The 20,776-nt window shown below is 40.2% G+C and overlaps 1 protein-coding gene across 2 annotated transcripts; it reads right to left on the bottom strand.

Moving 5' to 3' along the window:
• Positions 1 to 13: 13 nt before the first annotated feature.
• Positions 14 to 20,471, bottom strand: si:ch211-236h17.3 (carbohydrate sulfotransferase 11). 2 transcript variants are annotated; one of them, XM_041034312.1, is made up of 5 exons: positions 20,427 to 20,471; positions 19,797 to 19,846; positions 16,829 to 17,106; positions 7,215 to 7,294; positions 14 to 1,618 (listed from the first exon to the last, which is right to left on the bottom strand). In XM_041034312.1, the coding sequence occupies exons 3-5, from the start codon at positions 16,920 to 16,922 to the stop codon at positions 773 to 775; spliced, it is 1,020 nt and encodes a 339-aa protein (XP_040890246.1). In that variant the 5' UTR covers positions 16,923 to 17,106; positions 19,797 to 19,846; positions 20,427 to 20,471; the 3' UTR covers positions 14 to 772. The 2 variants fall into 2 exon arrangements, with proteins under 2 accessions (XP_040890246.1, XP_040890247.1); XM_041034313.1 differs by lacking the exons at positions 19,797 to 19,846; positions 20,427 to 20,471 and adding an exon at positions 19,408 to 19,479.
• Between the last annotated feature and the right edge of the window lie 305 nt (positions 20,472 to 20,776).

The following is a 20,776-nucleotide window of genomic DNA, read 5'->3' as shown; positions in this document are numbered from 1 at the left end:
CAGAGCAATAAAGTCTTGCTGAAATGCATTTATTTGAACATTGTGAGAGAACTACATATCTATTTTGGTTTGTATGACTTTGTACAGTCAAAAATAACAATAAATAAAGACTATCACAGTCACACACACACACACACACACACACACACACACACACACACACACACACACACACACACACACACACAAACTCTTCCCACAGTACAAAAAATAAACAGTCACAGTTACAAAAGTCGTCCTTGTCTGCTGGGGTCAAAATAAGGCCCACAATTAAAAGGCACATCTGTTTGGAGACATTCACTGTCCAAACGTGAATTTAATACTGTCATTATCTTACTGCACCTTGTAAAGATTACATTTGTGCAAATTGCCCATTTGAAAACAGCAGACAACGAGTGAAATGAAATGGAACCAAATCTGAACGGCATTTCACACATTCAGAGACAGTGACCGACATCCACTGGGTCACTGTTTACAGTAAAATATAACTTGCCTTCATAAGGCAGAAACTTTCGTCTTGATGAAGATGGAAGGTCCTCTCCTACTCGTGTCCTCTGTGTGCTCAGAAATTCTTCAGCTTGGTGCTCCATCTGTAAAAATAAGCTCTGATCAGGATACATTTTCGTTGCTTTTATGGTGCTTCTTTCTTTTAGAAGAGTATTTGCAGTGTCTGTAATAAGGCCTACAGCGAAGGAAACATCTCAGGAACAAACTCTTCTTTTCCAGGCTCCGTAATTTCAAGTGGAGTCCGTGGATGAGCGACGTCCCAGCCTCATCTAAACTTGAGGTAGGCTGGTATGGAATAGTTGAAGAGCAGGAAGTCCATCCGATAGAGGTTGTATAGTTTCTTCTGGTAAAAAGGGCTGATGTTGTGGAAGAACTCGGCCGCCATGTCTCCTGTAGTCCTGGTGCTCTTCGACGAGGCAGGGAAGCTGACCTGGTCTTCCACCCCAGCCAGGTGCAGCACGTAGCGGGAGTCCTGCTCCAGCGTCTCATATTTCCCCACAACATCGTAGTGGATGAGACAAGGGTGGCACAGCGAGTGCACCCGCTCCCAGTGCTCGTTGAAGGGCTCCTCTCGTTGGGTGGCTGGGTCCACGAGGTAATACACAAACTCCTCGAAGGAGACATCATTTCCTTTCTCCAGAGCCTCCGGCTGTGGGTCCGGCCTGTGCCGCCGCACTATCTTTGTGCCGTATCGTTTATGAAAAGCTGTGTTGTAGCTCCGTGTGAATTTGTTGCGATACGCAGACACCAGCCGCTCAAAGGGCTCACGCACAAAGACAAACTTCAGGTAGGAGCGCAGACGCTGGTTAATCTGAGAGGTGGAGTACTCAGACAGGGTGCGGAGGTTTCCTGGGACGTGGGCTTCATTGGCGGGGATAGCTAGTGGATCTCTGTGAGACCCGGCAACACCTGTCAGAACCATGAGCACCCGCTTCCAGTTGGTGCAGGCCACTTTGGGCACGTAGCAGTACAGCAAGCCATGCTGGTCGTCCACGATGACATGCTTCAGGTCCTCGGGGATGAGGACTCTGCGTTTGCGGGTGTAGGAGTGGCAGGCTTCCTCTAACAGCTCCCGTCGGCCCTGATGGATCGCCTGTACTGCTGATTCAATCTGCAGGGAGAAGGAAAAGAGGAATTAAACTATTTGTATGTAATAAAACCTGAAGCACTAGCCCGCTTTTAAAGGATGATTCTAGGTTAGTTTTTTTTTTTTTTTTTTTTTCATATTAGTCATAATAGAATTGTTGAGATCTGGGGACACAGGTTGTAAACAAATATCCACGTTAACCCATCTAGAACAATGCAGTGTTTTCCCAAACAATGAAAGTCTCCTTCTGATATTTTGAATTTTTATGTCCAAAAAAGTTTTGAACTCAGAGCTGAAATGATTAGGCTAATCATTAGTCTGTGAAACGTAAATTATTCTGCAACTAATTTGATTTAGTTGATTAATCGTTTATTTTTTAAGCAGAAATGTTGAACTTCTGCTAAATCCAGCATCTCAAATGTGAAAATTAATTTTTCTTAGTTTTATATAAGTGTAAATTGAACATCTTCGGGTTTGGGGCTGTTGATCTGGGAAACTACCCAATAGCCATTTTTCACTATTATCTTCCAATTAACAGAATAAATATTTGTGTGATTGAGCAAATAATCATCTGACTATATCATCTGAAACTTGAGGTCTAGTTTAATTCCAGCAAGCTGTCAGCACTAAAGTTGTTGGATTAGACGGCAGCTGGAGACTGGAGAAAAGCCCATTTCATTGTCATTTCACTTTTAAGTCAGCTCTAGAGGGGCTAACAGATAAAAACAGCAGCATGTTTAACACTGATGTTAATCGACTGAAGCAGATGTCCTGCTCATTCAGCAGAAAGCCGAGACCCACTACTGTAAGGATGAGAAAATATATCCGCGGATATTTCTCCTCTGGAGGTCTTAATCACAGTCCATCCGCTGCCATCTGCATACAGCTTTAATAAAATCATGGGTCAGCCAGTTCAGCTTGGCCTCCCCATGGCACAAACGCCTTATTTACTTCTTTCGCTTAATCAGCCAGGCTCACCACTGCAGTGGTCGGAGCCCTGAGCCTCTCAGTTTGACTCGGAGCCTGACACTATGTGTGGCTCTCTGTGTTTACTGGCAAACACTGGAACATCAAGGTTACGCCAGATTGGCCAAGGAGTGTAGAGCCAACACTCACCCTTCTCTCAGCAGAAATGTGTGTGGTGTATGTATACAAGTCTGTCTTTCCACCTCCCACTTTAATCTCCTCATATGAGCCACATGCATGATTTTGTACAGTTTTCTGAGGTTATCAGAGAAGCCACCAGGATGGACCACAAGACAAACAGCTCATTCAAAGAGAATACCAAAGTCTTCTTCAGTGCATTGGGTAAATATGCACTAATTTCAAATGCTGCAAAATGCTGTGCTTATATATTTAAGCCAAAATTCAGTAACCAAATTCATAAATCCCATAAAGAACTCATTAAAGAACTTTTTTAAATTTTAAAGGTGTTTTTAAAACACAAAGTTTAGTGGATTAGTTCCAGATGTGAATCAATTTACATTTGCAATTTGTGATGAAGAAGCCATTTGCTTGCTCACTTTTTAGGGTCATATTTATATGACATATATATATATATGTCCATATGACATATATATATATGTCCATATAAATATACACACACACATATATATATATATAAACAAAGAATCAAAAATAAAATGACTGCTAAGTGACCTGTGAATTGCAAAACCACAGAGAATTTCCACCCGACTCTGGGTTCAATCTCAGTTCTTCGCCGAGGTTTAGTGTCCTTCATCTCATTGTTTTGGTTCTGTGGCCCCTGAGTGTATTGTTCTGGGTCATTCTCACGGCTCTCATAGACACTCTTTCCAGCAGCAGGTAGCTTTGACAAACCCATTGTACATTACCTGCTCAACACATCTCGGTTGACAGACAAGACTACTACTGTTTCCTGTCAACTGGATATGTAAATCGGTAAGTGTTTGACAACATAAGGTTATAATGTGATGATCTGCCAGTGTTACCTTTACAGATTGTTCTGTTGCCCCAAACGAGCAAAAATAAAAGAACAGCAACTTTAAATTTCAAAAGTTTATCAGTTAAACAAATGACATAAACATCTTAAATGGATTTATTTCACCGGTCTGCAAACTCTTATCCTCTGTCACTGATCACCTGCTGCACATCCTTACGATGCAACATGCATGAGAACAAGAACACAAAAGCATTCATAAGCTGTGTTTACAAATAGAAATAAATAAATAAAATCTCGCCATCCTGAGGGCTATGCAGCTTCCTCCTGTCGGGGAAGCATTTAAGTGGAATGGAATAAAGAAAATATCACAAGCAATTAAAAGTAAATGATGTCTGCTGGAGTTGGTTTGTTTTCTGGCGTGCACACTTTCCTTCTCCTCACAAGGAGATTTAACTGGAAACAGCTGTTCCAGAGCTGCTTTTACAGCATTGTGAAGACAAGTAAGGCTCTAATATTTACATGGATGAATATTAGAAAATCTGTATGTATTTATGGAGAGATGAAGTGACTATTTGGAACGTCCTCCAGGGGCTGTTTATTAGAGAAAATCCCCAGCAAAATTCATTCACCAAAGAACTCTAATCAACTTAAACAAAAGTGGGGTGTTCTATGAGGAATGGCAGATTTTTAAAAGGCGTACTGAGTTATCTGTGTATTCTGTATCAAATGTGATTTTGTTCCAAAACACAGCACAAGTTGAAGAGTGAAATTTGAAATCCCAATATGCCAGCACCCAGTGATGCGGTGACGCCACTGTTGTTGTTATTAAAGCGGTAATGCAGATGCAGATAAACCCAGGGAATTGGGACGGTAAATTCAAGAGAGAGTGTTCAGTGCTCTTTAAGTACATTCACTGGCAATGACAGTTGGGTTAAAACTGTAAATACTAAGTCCCAAATCATGATGCTCCCTCCACCTTACTTCACCGCTGGTTTTCATGCTGGTATTACTTTTCTTTTTACACAACATGTGGTGCTGTGTGTTCCTTTTAAACAATTCAACCTTAGTTTTAAAATATATTTATTAAAGCCCGCTAAACATTTTCCCAGTAGAGTCGTGGAGAGTCAAAATGCTTCCTGTGTGGTGTCCTGTCATGGACACCATGCTCCACGATGTATGCAAGGTAGACTCATGAACAGGGATGTTAACCAGCTCCAATGATTCCTTTAAGCCTTTAGCTCTAACTCTTCCTGTTCCATTTTCCCCTCACTGATCATTCTCCATTGCGCTTGTGGAGTCACCTCAGCCAGACGTCCATTTCTAGTGACAGCTGCCACAGAACTAAATCGTCTCCATTTACAGATTAACTGTGAACTAATGAATATCTAAACTCTTCTGTGATCTCTTTTTCTCTCTTGTGAGGTGACTTTTAAAAGTCAAAGCATCTCTAATCCACACCTCCAATCTGGTTTCACTGACTGAAATCCAGGTTTGCTAACTCCTGACTTTTGTTGGCGTTATGAGCCAAAGGATTCATGTATTTTTTACAACCTAAAAGGTGAATGGAAAAAAAAAGAAAATAAAAAGAACACTCCAATGATTTTTTTAAAGACAAATTTACACATAAATGTAGCTCCTTCCAAAGGGTTCACTATTGTTTTCTCAGCTCAGAGATCTCATATAAATCCCACATCTGAGCTCTCCTTCATTGGTAGAATGCATCTGCAGGGCAGTACCAGGCGCAGTCCAGGAGCTGACTATTTAATGAGCTGCTGCTGACGCTGAATATGCACAGACCTCCAACTCAATGAAAACCGCAGCACACATTTGCACACAACGCCCCATTTTCTTACTGAATCTGGCCCTAAGAGTCTACAGTCAAGCTACCAGCTGTGAGACAGTACTTAGACATAGAAGTCATTTGAGCTAATGCTCACATCAGCGTGCTAACATAATCATGATCAGAGGATCACCAAAGTCAGTGGAATTCATCCTGTGGGGACCACAAATATTATCCTGCAAATCCCTTTTAAAAATGCACATATTCTACTAATAAAGCTATTAATATATTCAACCTAATATCACTCTGACATTCACACAAACATGAGTTACTGTGTGTCAGAACTGGCTGCTGGACATTTGAATCATAGTGATTCAGCTGCATAGTTGGCTGCTGCTCTGACTCCCCATCTTCAGAGAGCGCTATCATGTAAATACAGCACAACACAATAAATTAAGCTTCATTAAAGCCACATTAATTTTAGCTCACTACACAAAACAGTTTGTTAGATGGTTAAGCAACTATGATCTTACATCTGATGCAATGTGATGAAACAAGAAAATGTTTCCATGGTGTAGAGTTTGCATAGTGCACTGTGTAATTACTGAACATTTCTCCAAACCTTTAAGGACCACTTCACCCAAATTCCACCTTGTGGTATCAGCTTTTTCAAAGGAGGTTGGGGAATAGCTGTCCCTGAAATTACTGCTTAAACTTCTTAAACAACTAAATAATATAGACGGTAGTAGTAATGAATAATGAAATATTGAAACATTACATTTGAAAAACACAACAGCTGTGTTTATTTGTATAAACAATGTCCTGGTTACTGAGGATAACCCACAGACTTCACTGTGAACAGCTTTTATTGGTCTGAACTAATTTCTACCCCCAAAAAATAGAGCCTATAAAAACTGCTCAGACCATGATGTCATCATCTGTTAAACAGGAGGCTGGGGGGTTTTCACATATTAAGAATTACCAGACTAACAGCAGCAGCAATAATAAGTATTTGTTAATTTAATTATGTATTAATTTGGTCCAGAGGGCCACTTCAGCCTTGAGCAATGATAGCCATCATGCAGTGAATGTGCACCGGCCATGCTTATAATCTCTGTATCCAACCAACCTGAGCTGCATTAGTACGGCGGTAGGAAACCAGAGAGCCCCTGGAGGCCCACGAGGAGAACATGCAAACTCATCACAGAAAAGACCAGGGCCCAGATTTAAAGCTAGAACATTCCTGCTGTAAAATGAGGACATTCTCATCAGGGTAAAAACCCCTCAGGAACAGCATGAAGATAATAATAATAATAATCATCATCATCGGACACTTAAACTCAACACTGTAACTACACTACACATGTTCTCACCGATGACAGTAAAAAAGCTGTGTAATTTGTTCATCAGCTGACAGTAAGAAAACTGTCTCCACTTGTTCCAGTTCTTCCTCAGCTGTTAGACCTGAAGCCACATGAGTCTTGTGAGTTGATCACACTGTAGAAATGTTTGGCCTCTGACAGACATAATTATTTACTGTATGTAATCGTTTTAAAGGTCAGTCCAACAGGTCATACGATACAGTGTCCAGCAGGGAAGCTGAGCATGAATGCAACACAGTGGGGGTCCACAAAATAATGTAAGCCTCTTGGAAAAGTTTGTAAACTACATGTATATTACTTTTCATGCCACTCATGAATAGCCTTTTTATATGTATCTTTTCTTATACAATCTTAAAATCAGAGCCCTAATTATCATTTAACATTTTTCGCCACCCTTGCTTGTGGTTAATACTGACAGCCATTTACTGTTTTGGGCTTTTCCCTGCACCAATCACAAACTGTGATTGATACCTACAAAAAGAGACATTACATACCATCTGTGGTAAAGTTAGGTGATTGTAGTTAGAGCGGACTTACCTGGTCACCATCATAAAGAGTCTGTAGAGGGCTTCTTCTCGACTTCTGCCCACTGCTTCTTTCACCGACCGGCTCTGAGGCTGAGAAAAGACAAACAACTAAAGGTTAACAAATACTAATAATTTGCACTGAACTCACAAGCACAAACTGGCTCCATTGACTGTCACACAAAATTTTTGCTTTTGGACATAAAAGACACAGAGTTGTTCTTAACAAGTCTCCTTTAAGTGATGCAAGAATTCTTTTGGGTATCTACCTGCAGGTTTGGAAGTTGCCATGTTTTAGGAAAACTATGACTGGAACATAATAAGCATATAGACAAACAGCAGAAGTATGGATTATGCTACTTAACTGTGACATAAATGTCGATCATGGAAGTCTTAAAATGCTTAAATAAAAAAAAATCCAACACAAGAAACTGAAATAAAATGCACATTTTCATTTGTATTTCCTTTTTATGTATGTATTTCCTGTGTCATGATTAAATGGAAAACATCTTGTTTTTAATAACTTAATGACTTCCACTATGACATTTCAATGCTTGTACCTTTAACATATCTTTTTTATTTAATTGTGACACATTAATCTTCCGTAATAATGGCTGAAATCCAACCGGCATGAATCCATACTGGCCCCAACCTTATTTATCCACCTGTCAGGGATGCTGAGTGGTAAACCACTTTTAACAATACAGAAAATAAATGTAAAACAGTTGGAAATTAGAGAGCAAACTGCAGTAACACCAAGAAGGAAAAAAAAATGTGTGGGAATAATAATGCGATTTTTATTGCTTTGTTATTTTTTATTGGTTTGTTATTGCCATAACTTGGTAGCTTTAAAAAAAGGTTTTGGCAGGCCAGAACTTACAAAAAGTTACTTTAGTCAGACTGTGTAGGTTGAAGAGCAGCAGAATGAGAAGCCAAAGGACTTTGTTAAGGTCTGTGTAAACTGAGAGGCATTGCTGGGTACAAACTTCACTCCAGCATCAGATTACAGAGCTTCACCAGGTCAGTACACAGTTCCACTACCTGAACCTAGAATTTCAATTTGGAAAACACAGTGAGTCTGTGGGATCTTCGAGGCAATGTGGCTCTGCAGCTCTGTAATCCAATGAGGTGGCAAGTTAAACCCACTAAAATTAGTTTCAGCTTAAAAGCTGTTTCAAACAAAATGTGACATTGACCTATATCAGACCTGGGCAAACTACGGCAGACTCACTGATAAACTTAAACAACAGAAATCTTTCAAATATTGTACAGACACTGAACATCTCCACAGGAGCTCGTCCTTCCTCACATCACAATGTGAGCCTGTCACCCACAGGTGTGTGATGTCAAATAAACACACACACACGACCCTGTGTGCGTTGTTCAGAGAGAGGCTTCCAGGGGGTCTCTACCATATGTTGTAGCCTCGTGGACAGAGCTGTTTTATAAATTTAGATAGCACTCAAATCTTTACGGCACTGCTTATTCAAAATGTTGTAGTGTCTGTTTTAGTCTTGTATGCCCCAGTTTTGTGCTTGTTATTTCTTTTTTTCCCCTGATATGAAAACAGGCTTTATGTAACCCTAGTACATCTCATAATAACTGCACAGAACATTGAACATAAAAAAAATCCAAACAAAAAAAAAAAAAAACAACAAAAAAAAAACAACAACTATCAAATACAACTAAATATTATGCAAGTCAACTGCCAGTTTGCTCCTTAGACTAAGAGCCGGAGGCAGGGAAAACAGCTAATCTGTCTGAAATCTGCCTTCCAGCATCTCTGAAGCTTAATAATGAACATGTTATATAGAGTTTGTTTAATTTGTATAAATACTGTGATGTTTCATTCTCCAGTCTTTTGTCATCTGTTCATACTGAACAGACAGAGAAAGGTCACTTACATGATCAAAGAAGCAAAGCTGCTTTCCTTCTTTCACCCTTCTTGTACTGGGACTGAAGGCACTGCCAACTTGCTAATGTGACGAAGATGTAAAAAAAATAACCTCTACAGTTATAAATCAGTCTAAACACACTGGAGCTTGCCCGCAGTCACACAATATTAAAAACAGCTTTTACTGAAGATCACCTGACAATGTTTCCTTATCTTCATTTCTCTTCGTTAAAGAAATACTTTTTAAAATGATGAATGACGATGACAATGATGATGACCCAGCAAAAACAAGACACTTATTCAGGAAATTGCCTGAATCGCTTCCAGGTCTATTTCTGCCACTTCAAACAAATGTGACTCATATTGCTGAAATCCAAACGTTTCTTCCTCTGCTCTGTCTGTGTTACTGGACAGTGGCAGTGAACCTCGAGTCAATAACACAGCAGCTGGGTTCATAGATCAACATGTGGACTTTGAAGAGACAGGAAGAAGTGGCTGTCATAATATCTACTTCAGTATTTGGCTTTGAATATAAATCATTAGCTTGAGGCAAAATTTATATAAAGTTAAAACACACACATGTCCTGTAACATTATTAAATCTTCTGTTTTATGCAGTTGTTAAGGTCCAGGGTTGCACTAATATTATTTGTCATCTGTCTACTATCGCATTTACAAACACACAGGATTTAATGCTAATTAACAGCATTAATTCAATAGTCAGATGTCATGAGAAAGATGCAGAGATCGACAGCACATTATTCAGATGACAGGGAGACTCTATTAAGTGACCATGTTTCTATGTGTGTGCCTGTTTCCTCGCTGTGGTGTGATCAGGCCAGTCATGGGTGCCAAGCAGCTTATGAGCTGTAAACCCACTGACACACTCATGGTGGGTACAGCCAGCAAGACGTAAAAATTCTGAGCAAGAAGTGAAATTTCTTAGTTATCAAAGACTTTACCTGTGATTTCTTTAAATTACCCGCCAACTCCAGATCACATATACTGTGAGAAGCACATGTTAAACAAAACTCCTGCTTCTTGCATGAAACAGCAGAGTTTCCGACAGAGTTTTATCATCTACCCAGGCTCTCATTCACAGTGCTCCCTCTTGGAAACCCTGAATGCAGCTGGCTAGAACGCAGTTTCAGTCTGTCGCAAATGTTCCTTGGATGCGTTTACACTTGGCTTTTTGAGGACTGAACCAATACAAGAAGCATGAAGTGACTAAGTGTAAATGGGGTCACAGTGTACTTACTGAATTCAAATGACACCAGTAAGTATCTAGAAGATAAGAAATCACTTTTAAAAACATGTGGTATTATATATATTACGGTAAAGGCTTGGTCTGGCCAGAAAATGGTGAAACTAATCCACACATCTTGGCCGAAATATTTGATTCTAAAAGCCTGCTGACAAAGAAGGCTGGTGGGTGAACAGCTGTATGTAGGTATTGTGTTCACCATTGTACTATTGTACACTATGTCATGGGAGTTGTATTGCTGTGAACCCAAGGAAGTACAGGGTCAGTTGTGAAGTTGTTTGGATGATGCTCTCAAGAGAGCTGCAAGCTGGATTAACACAGGCCAAGCAATCAGGCCTACCAAAAGGCACATGTTGAACAGTGGCTGCAACAGTGTAGACTCTGTCTATAGACGGAGTCAGAGATGCTGCTGGATGCGGCTGCCAAAGAGAGAGGTTTTGTCCTCTGAGTTACTGAGGTGAGGGGAGCTACAGTACACTGATTTATCTGACCTGTTTTCTAAACACATTACCACTTCCTTACGGAAACTACCAGCGACTCACGAACATATTTCCAACAGGACCACTCCCAAAGCCATCATTTTCCCCCCTCTTACATGAAACACCAGTCAGCAGAGGTAACGTCTGAAATAATTTAGGAACTGACAAATACCTGGCAGACTGTGAGTGTTTCAGCAACAAGCTGAGATCGCACACTGAAAGAGTGCATTGTGTGTCATCACTCTCCTGCTAATGTGGCATCACTCAGCAAGAGAGGAAATTTACAATCTACATTTTTCATGAGGTATTTAATAAAGAACCTGATTAAAATATGAGGACATTAACTTCTTAAACTGCTGAAGCTGAGCAGCTGGATGTCAGGGGGAAGCAGAAAATGGGACGTTGTTCACTGTGAAGAAGTTGGACTAAAAGGGTAGTCCTATATTTTTTGGCCAGTTGGAGAAGAAACATAATGCCCCTAAAGTTACAGAGACACACAACACTTCTGAAGCTATGGACTCAAACCATGTGCTATTGCAAACACTGTCTCAGCTGTTAAGTCAAATTCCTCCACAGAGGAGATTCACCAACCCCACCTAAGGGCTATTCAAAGGAAGGAGTAGTCCTGTTGGTTTAACCCTGTCTAGACCCAAAACTCTGCAGCATTCCTCCCTGCTCTTACAGAACCGAGGCCTTAGGAAATGCAAAATATAGAAAGGCTGATGTGTGTGCCTCCCGCCCAGGCCATAAACGGAGCTCTGTGTTTAGGTCCCACTGGGAAAACTGGGGCCCCCCCTCCCCGCCTCCTTGGCCTCTGCTGCCAAAGAGCAGCTTTACTGAGAGACACACTGTACAAGGGAAAGCCTAATCCTTTTAGGCCACAAATGTGTGTCTAAAGGGTGTTAGTGCAAAAGCAGAGGCATGTGTGGGGCGTAGTGTCCGTTCATTGAGTCTTAGAAGAATGTATGCAGATGTCACATATGAGTCTTTCAGATGCTGTTCAGAGACACAGAGCTACAAGAGAATGATGTGCATTTGTGGGATGACACATGAATTGGTTCACTGAAATGTGAGTTGGAGAATTATGGAATCCAGTAGCAACTTCCAGTACATCACTATTCAAATAGTTGTAAGTGCAAATATCCCTCTGTAAAGGGTGCCAACAATACTTAAAATACTTAAGAAAATAAAATGTTGTGCACTGACATATGCAGTTGTTGGGTAAGCAGATCTCCCAAGTTGTGTCCTTTGCTTCTCTGGATCCTCTCCAATGTTACAATCATTAACTGGAGGCTTGAGTGCCTGCCACACTTAGCTGCAAGTGATTCAAAATCTACACTCTGTCACGTGTCTTATCATGTGTCTTCCAGAGGATACTGATCAGTTTGCAAAACTTTCGTTTTCTGCTCAACGAAAACCAGGAATTTTGCACATTCTGAATAAGAACTAGACTAAGAGAGTGTCCACAGCCAGGCGCACACCTCTGTAAGGCTGTACATAAGCACAATGGTGCTTTAAGCAAATGCTAATGTCAAAGTACATGGTGACACTAGATGAAAGAGTCATCAAGTACAACCAATATCCACAAAGAGTGGAGAAATACAGAAACTCAGTCACTAATTAACCACTGTTAGACACTAATATAAAACTCACAAAAGCTCTGTGAAGTTGAACTTATGCACAGTGGTGCTTTGAGCTTAATTAAAGTTAAAAATAACAAAACTAACAGGTTAATGGTTAGCATGTGATGTTTAACGTAATGATTACTATGTTCACCATCTTAGGCATTTTAACATTAGGGTAAATCCTCGGCGCACCATGAATATCCGTATCAAATTTTGTGCCAATGCATCAAGTAGCAACTTGAATGCTTTATCTGAGATATATCAGTGTACCAAGTGCCATTAGTGAGGCTAAAAAACTATTTTGCTACCACAGGGCAGCACACAGATTTCAGTAAAACAATAGATTTCTGTTGAAGGCGGGTCTTATTTAGCAATATCAACAGAGCAAGCAAGAGAGCAATAAAGTAAACCAAACCACTTGAGGATATCAGTTCTGAGGGCAGATGGTCTCAATGAAACTGAAAAAAACAACAACCACACATGCTCCAGAGTACAGCTCTGTGTCATGAATATGCAGCTGGTTTTAGGAGAACAGGTTGGAACAGCAGGGCCATCCTGACCTGTCATCAGATAGCCTCAGATGGCTGAGGATCTGACAGCCGTTAGGAGGCAGAAGTGATTTCAGCTGGCAACTGTGCAGGATATATTAGGTCACACACTGTTCTTTTGCAGGTTTGACTTTTTGTTCTGTTTTTAAACTGGATAATGTCACATACACCAGTCTGCATAGAGACAGGCACTGATCAACTAATGGCCTGACTCTTCACACCCTCCAGACTTCCACTGCCATGTCCAGGTTTATAACCAAAGACGCCTCGGAGCAAATATGTTTAGTGCACCACAGGTGTTCCAATGAAGATGGAGTGCCAAACAGTTAATTTTTATGACGCCCATGGCTTCTCACGGTCAAGCCCAGACAAGGCAGGTATGAGGTGGGGATACCTCTGCAGTACAGTGATAATTATAGCTGCCCCAAGGGCCAGACAGTGGGATCTGCTTGTAATGCAATAGCAAGAACTAGCTACCAGATAACCATTATTTCACATATGTATGTGTAAATGTTACCGGTGACATATAAATCAATACTCCTGGGTGTATGGGAGAAGATCCTGTCAATGCTATACTGTGAAACATAACATACCACATTCCAGACCAAGCTGCACCACACAGCCCTCATCCTCCTCATGTCTTGTGTCTCTGTGAACTTTATAGAGAAACCACAGCCACCACATATTGAAAGAAATGCCTGTCTTAATGAGTTACTTCTTCTGGAACAGAATTAAAAAAAAAAAAAAAACTTGTCATCTTCAAAAAAAAAAGTGACAAAAATCTGGCAGAAGCGAGACAATTTGACATTTTAAAACCCTGGTTTCTTGTAATGAGGTAGCTAGAGACAACTTATTTTCTGGAAAACTGTTTCTATTATCTAGGTCTGACAGTGCAGCATACACCACATGTACAGTAAACTCACTGTATCTATGTAATTATCCTAAATTTAAAACGGCGCTGTGAATACTGCATGCAAAAGACTACAATTGAAAAACAAGACAGTTTTACACCGAGCAACTCTGACTTGGCAGTGAATTCCTTTGTTATGTGGCCGCTCTCTTGCAGCTTTATATAGTCTTTGAACAAACAATATGACCTTTACCCCAGATGGAGCAGGAGAAGGAAGGTTTAGGTGCTCTAAATGCAAACAGCATGGACTGACTGACTATCTGAAACCAATTTAAAAATCATTTAAAGCTGACAGGCAAGTTTAATGCCTGAAACATGATATGCCTTCCATGTGCATTCATGCTACACCACACCAAAATACCAGAGGATGCCTCTTAGACACGTGATGTACCCACTTTAATACATTTGCTCATGATAGCACCCTATGTATCCTTCAGAAATTAACCCTCAATGTCTGCAAGATGCAAGTAAGCACATCAACAGCAACCAGGAAGTATGTCAGGATTGGAAGTCAAGTCAGAAGAAGGACAAACCACAACAACACTGACTTTTGAAGAAAAACCAACAGAGCCTGGTGACGCTGCCATTTTTGTTGATCTTAGTCTTAACAATAACCACCTCCTGTGTTTGTTTGTTTATGGCTGCTTTGTGTAAAATCACAGGTTCTTATGTTAGAAATCCCGGTATTGGCCCAGGGATGAATTTGCCCTAATTTGCCACTTTTTAATCCTCCAGGTACATTTACAGTATGCAGTAAAGTATGTGAACAAAACAAAAACAATGTCCACCAAACGCGTTCACATAGAATTCAACTTCAGTGAGCTTCAACATGAGTATTTGGTCCAAAACTGATTATAGCCGATTTCATGTCTGGTTAGTGATCTAGTTTGCTATCTTGCTAACTTGTAGTTGGCGAACTGGTGCTTAACAAGCCACAACCCACAGTACTCATTGCACAACCCACAAGTAGGGACTATACTCTTCCATTACATGAATTTACCAACCCATAACTAAACTTGTATCTGTTGTCCTGGTTTCTGCTTTTGTTTCCACTGTCCTCCCCCTACTTCGGAGACAAGTTCCGGGAACTTTCAAGAAGTGGTACTAAATCAAGTTCCAGGTTCTTGGCGGGAGAGGGGGTGGGTGCTCGCAGAGCTGTTGATTGACTGTGATTGGTCAAGCAGATGTGCTGTCACATCAACACAGCAGTAACATTAATGATAACTCTGCTGACACTCAAACTCTGATAACACTGACATGCCTGGATGCAATGCAGCCATCACTGATGTCATACACGTGTTTTTCCTGCTATTGTCAAAATGCCTGCTGTGAAAAAGCCCTTTCCTTATTAGCTGCAGTGAATGGCCAAATATTCACCGAGCTGTAATGTTTCAGATGTTTCAGATCTCAAACAAAAAAAGTTTAAGCCATATTTAAGTGTTTTGACCTTTATAGTTTCTCAAAAAAAAAAAAAAAAACATATAGAGAGAGAAAGTGATATGTGAAAAGGGGGGGGAGACACATCACATCAAACCATCTACTGTAAATGAAACATTACCACGAAACATTCCTGGAATGCATCAAACACTGCAGACAGCTGAACACTGTACAACCATCCCAGGGATTCAATGTTTTCTCTTCAAATGCTTCCAATAGCCCCCCAAATTTTTGTTGAGTAGTGTAACAGCATGTTTCAAGTAGCTACGGTTCTTAAGCATGACAGTATGGGATCCTCCTTAAGGTCTATCATAGATTCCTAATAACTCTGGACAGCCTTTTGCCCCATGTCACACACCACACTCATTCAGCACTGACTGACTGACCTTTCTCTTTAAAGGCCTCCTCACAGTATGTGCTATATATATGCTTTTTAGGCCCATGATATAGCTGAGCATGTCTGAATGAGGCCATTGTATGTGGCAGAGAGGGACCTGGAAGAAGTGGAAACAGATCTCAGTGAGGACCAACCCCGCAAACCAGCCAGCTGCAACTTCTCCCAGCCTTCCTCCACGTAGCAGAGGAAACACTCAGCCAATCAGTTTGGTAATTAAATTTTTCCTCGACCGAGATCTGAGGCTCACAGGAAAATACAGACACAGGGTGGGAGTGGAGAGGGACTAACATAATGTAGGGAAGGAGGACATAATAATCATACTTTGATGACTGAGTATGAAAATAATCAATAAGACAGAGAGTAACTCCTGGATTGTGCTGTGGATGGCTTAATCACTTCCACAGCTTTTTTTTCCCCATTCATGAACACAGTGATAAATGTGTTGGATTATCACTGTACCTTACAATACTGACAGTGTTTGGTATGAAAGGGTCTGATATTTAAGACAAGTGGAGGGAACATGAGCAAACCTTATATAAACAGAATGGGGACCAGCTGTTCTGCTGCAGTGTGAACTCCTGAGATCAAACCAACAGGCCTTACAGCACACACATCAGACATATCTCTGTTACATACATTCATACATAAGATGTATTTCTAATGGTCACAATACGTTTTAAATGAAAGTATTCGATGAACAAATTCACTGTTTAAATACATGATGTAATTTTTCAATTCTATAACATTTTAAATGTTTTAACAAGTACAAGTTCTGCTGGGATGTGTCCAGTGTGCTTGAGCATGTTTCAACACTGTGAAACAGATCTTATAAATTCTCATTTATATTATGCTGTTAAAGACTTGGATTTAACTTGTTGGCGGAGGGGCGGTGGTAAACTGGTGGAATAAACTGTAATATTTGACTTATTTAAATGAAGTTTGGTGGAGACTTTTTTTCTTCACAGTTCCTGAGACATTCCGTTTTAAATACTTATTTATAATTTCTTTTAGCTGTTTAGTTAAAGCGTTAAATAGAATAAACAATAAATATGAAGAAAAAGAAATTCTGCTTACCTGGCTTCAGACTGCTGTTAAAGTAGAAGATGACCATAATGAAACACCCAAGAAACAAGGCAAAAACCATCCGAATGACTTTGGGTTTCCTCATCCTGAGACTCTGGAAACGCCCGAGAAGCCGAACCGAGTCCGTCCAGGGTTCATGCGAAGAAGAGGCTGTTTTTTGTTCCGACGGCGGCGTCTACTTTATCACCGATAAGAGCATCGATCCGGCTCGCTGACCTCTGCTGCTCCTTATCCTCATGTACATCCTTGCATGTCCAGTCTGGAAGTCTCTGCGGTGAAAAAGGGGAGAGGACAGACTGAGCCGAACCGAGCCGGGCTGCAGACTCCGCTGCTCTCGCTGTTCCTGGGGCAGAGGAAGCGGAGCCTCAGTGTCGGTGCAGTCCGAGCACAGGCCGCCGCTCTGTTTGTTTAAGGGGGGATTTATACGCCAGAGCAAGCGTATGGTTGACTCTTTAACCCCTTTCTAACCAAACACAGGTTTGCCGGCGCCTCAACAAACTATGCCATATTTCCGGTGAGACATTTCAAAATAAAATTCCCTCACAGTGGCTTCAGGTGACAACGGACAACTACAGGTGCCAGTTCAAATGGGTGGGCACAACCTGTAAGAATATAAACCTTTAATCTGGTTTTTATTTGCCAGATAACACCCAGCCCAGGCTACACTGAAGCTGGCCCCTGATTTGCTGGCCCCATATATGGACCAACCATAGTTTTTGACCGAGTCTTGTTACATCCAAAACATGTTAATAGTTTACAATATGATGCAGGGTTGTAGATTAAGCTACTGCAACAGCATATTTACTTTTAAATAAAAGTGTTCCAGTTACATTATTGAAATGCTGCTACAATAGTCCTTGAATTAACTGAATGTTATTTACACTGTGCTATTGGTACGTACTCATTTAAATGAAGGGCCTAAATACTTCTTCCATACTGGTAATTGACTGTCATGTACACATGGGTATGGGTGTACAGTGTGTTGTATACATGGCCAAGGAGGTTAAACAGACTTCATAAAACAAAACAAAACAAAACAAAACAAAACAAACAAAAAACAAAACGTTTCAAGCTGTCCATGATTGGAGCTCCAAGACCCAGTGTCAAGTAAAGGAATTTCATGCTTTTATTTTGAAGCCCACACGAACGCATATCCACTGTTATTCGGTGTGTCTCGGTTTGTCTTCACACAGCTTTAACGTTGTAAATAACCACGTTGGTCCAAAATATGACAAACTGATGGATCGGTCTGTAGTAAGACATCTGCCCTTGATTTCTACTCTCATCTTCCTTCTGTCACTTCATTAGTCTCTGTTCACTCATTCTCTCATGTGAATGACTTTCCGTTATTTATTTATTTATTTATTTATTATTTGTAGGGAGCATCTAATGATTTATTTCTTATCCTGGATTGGCTGGATTGTCCAGTAAACTGTGATGGTGCAGTGCCGTCCCACCACCCTCAACTGAAACACAAACAAAGGTAAAGGCAAAGGTCGATAAGCTCATTGTTGATCAGCTAACAGAAGGTAACAGAGCTATAATCCTGATGCAAATACAGCAGGAATATTAGTAATTATTAGTATTTTCACTGGGGTGTTATGTTCATGTTTAATTGCTATTTAATGTACATAATCTATGTGGCCTACACCCTAATGCATTATACATACAGCAAGTAAGAAATCACATTAAATATACAGAAACAAAAGTATTATGTGTGGGCAAAAGATTTTAAATATCTTGGTCCAGCTACAGGCTAAATTAAATGTGTTAAATGTTTCACTGTACATGTGATGGATTTTGGAGGCAAAAGTAAGTTATGTAAGACTTTAAAGATTTTCCTTGCAGGTTAAAGTTCTGAGAAGTAAGAACTAGTTCCTATAGATTATGTTGTAAATATTACTGGGTACACTTACAATTATATGATGACTATGTGTCATAGATGTTTTTGTGATTTCCCCACAAAACAAATAAAGTCATAAATCTGATTACACTGTGACAACGCACCTCTGCTGCAATTCACAGCAACATTTTTGCCAGGTTATCTGCATGATATTTCTTTTGTCTGACCTTATCACCAAACACTTCTCGTTGAAGCTGAATAAGAAGCCACAGTGATACTGTTACAACTCGAACTGTCAGTCAAGGATTACACTGGAAATTGTGGTCTTTCAATACTGCCAGAATAAAGAAAGAAGATCATTTCATAGGATGAGTCTAATGGAACAAACAACCAAACTATAATCTCTTGATCCACTTTGGAGCTTTGGCTTTTTCATAATATGTTGATCATCAGTAAATATGAGACTGGGTTAGAAAAAAAAAAAAAGTAAATGCATTTGACCCACATGTATCTGATGGGGGCATCATGGGGAGTTTAACCTCCACAGGAGGGAGCACATGACTGTAGCAAGGCCCTCAAAGTTTGACTTTAATCCAACGTGTGATACAACTGCTCCCACTTTGAACCTTCAGGCCCATAGGGGGTGAACAAGTCAGCGTCTTATAGCTCCATTCATCTCAAAACAGAATCCTAGGTTTAGCTAATTAGAGCAGGGAGGAGTTCCTACCGAGCTGCTTTTGACCTCTGACCTTCCCCACATTCCTCATGTCCATCTTCCCAGACATCATGGATCAGATCCCTGGGAGAAGTCAGGATGGGTTAGGAGCCACACGACTGATCAAACCCTGGGCCTGATGGTAAGACAGTGTGAAGCCTGTCAGTGTTTACTGTCTGCGAATGGAATGATGGGTAAGGACTGGCCATAAGTCAGTGCACATTCTCCCAGTGACTGACCAATCAAACGAGAGGTGCTAAGCAGAGTCAATATCTGGTCAAAGGTTATAGAAGCAGATTTGGCACAGAAATATGTCAGTCTGGATCTGGTCAGTGAAGAAAGTGATAAATAAGGATAACTTTCTTTTTCTCTAAACGTGGATGGATAATGAACAAACCTACCAGGCACAGGTCCAGGAGCCCAAATGGTCAGGGGGTCCTCTGGGCTTCACCTGCAAAATGACCACAAGGAGACACAAACAGATTCAAAATGAGTCTTGAGCAAGACATTACATTCCCAACTGCTGATTAGTAAAAGACTGGTGGAAAAAAGCATGGAGCTCAGTTCTGCTGACAGATAAATGAGGTTATAAAATCTCCTGACACTCAATATAAAATTGGCTCAAAAAAAAAAAAAAAAAAAAAACACTATCAGGAGCTTCTGGCTGAAGTAGAAACAGACAAACAGACTCGAATGACATTAAAAGGCTTTTAACAGCAAAACAGGGTAAAAGGTGAATTAGTTGGAAAAAATTCTCTGGAAGCTCTGTAACAAATTAATGATCACTTGATTACTGTAATCATAACCACAAAGAAATCAAAGTAAAATGATCAGATTTTAAACCTACAAGTATTCATTTTTAATTGCTTGTTAAAGTTCATTATAAAAACATAATTTTAAATGATGTTATATAAAGGTAAATAAGTTTTTTAAAAAAAAGAGCAAATGGAGACTTGCATAGTCTGAAAAGGGAGTCATTTTGTTTTTGCTTCAAAGGAATGCTCCCAGTGTCTGAAAGTTCAATTTACTACCACATTAGATTCTTGAGCTTGTTTTCCATGTTCCTTGATGAGGCAGCGAGCTGAGGCAGCGTCCACATTCCAGCTTAATTCTGTTTGTCGGTGAAGGAAAGCAGGCATATTACTTTACCAGATCATAATCAGTAATCAAATACAGTACAAAACATTTTATGATGTTTAACCCAATGAATTTGTCCTTAGATTAAAAAATAAAAAATCAGGTAGTACATAGTATTTAGGAATCATGGTTGATTTGCAACTTTCCTTAAAATGCTGTATCATCAGAAACGGTTTGACCGTATGAAAACAGTGATCCTCCTTCATATAACACATAGTTTGGCAAGTTGCGAAACTTGTCTATT

Source organism: Toxotes jaculatrix, chromosome 3 (genome assembly GCF_017976425.1).
Source record: "Toxotes jaculatrix isolate fToxJac2 chromosome 3, fToxJac2.pri, whole genome shotgun sequence".
Classification (NCBI taxonomy): Eukaryota; Metazoa; Chordata; class Actinopteri; family Toxotidae; genus Toxotes; species Toxotes jaculatrix.
Note: the sequence above shows the minus strand (reverse complement) of the source record. Positions and strands in the feature narration are given on the sequence as shown.

Bases quoted from the DNA above. Each gene is read 5' to 3' on its own strand.
- si:ch211-236h17.3 (XM_041034312.1), bottom strand. From the start codon at position 16,922: ATGAGGAAACCCAAAGTCATTCGGATGGTTTTTGCCTTGTTTCTTGGG. The intron at 7,295-16,828 runs GTAAGCAGAATT...GTCTTTTCTCAG, and splicing joins TAACAGCAGTCTGAAGCCAG to CCTCAGAGCCGGTCGGTGAA. The intron at 1,619-7,214 runs GTAAGTCCGCTC...TTCTCCCTGCAG, and splicing joins CTCTTTATGATGGTGACCAG to ATTGAATCAGCAGTACAGGC.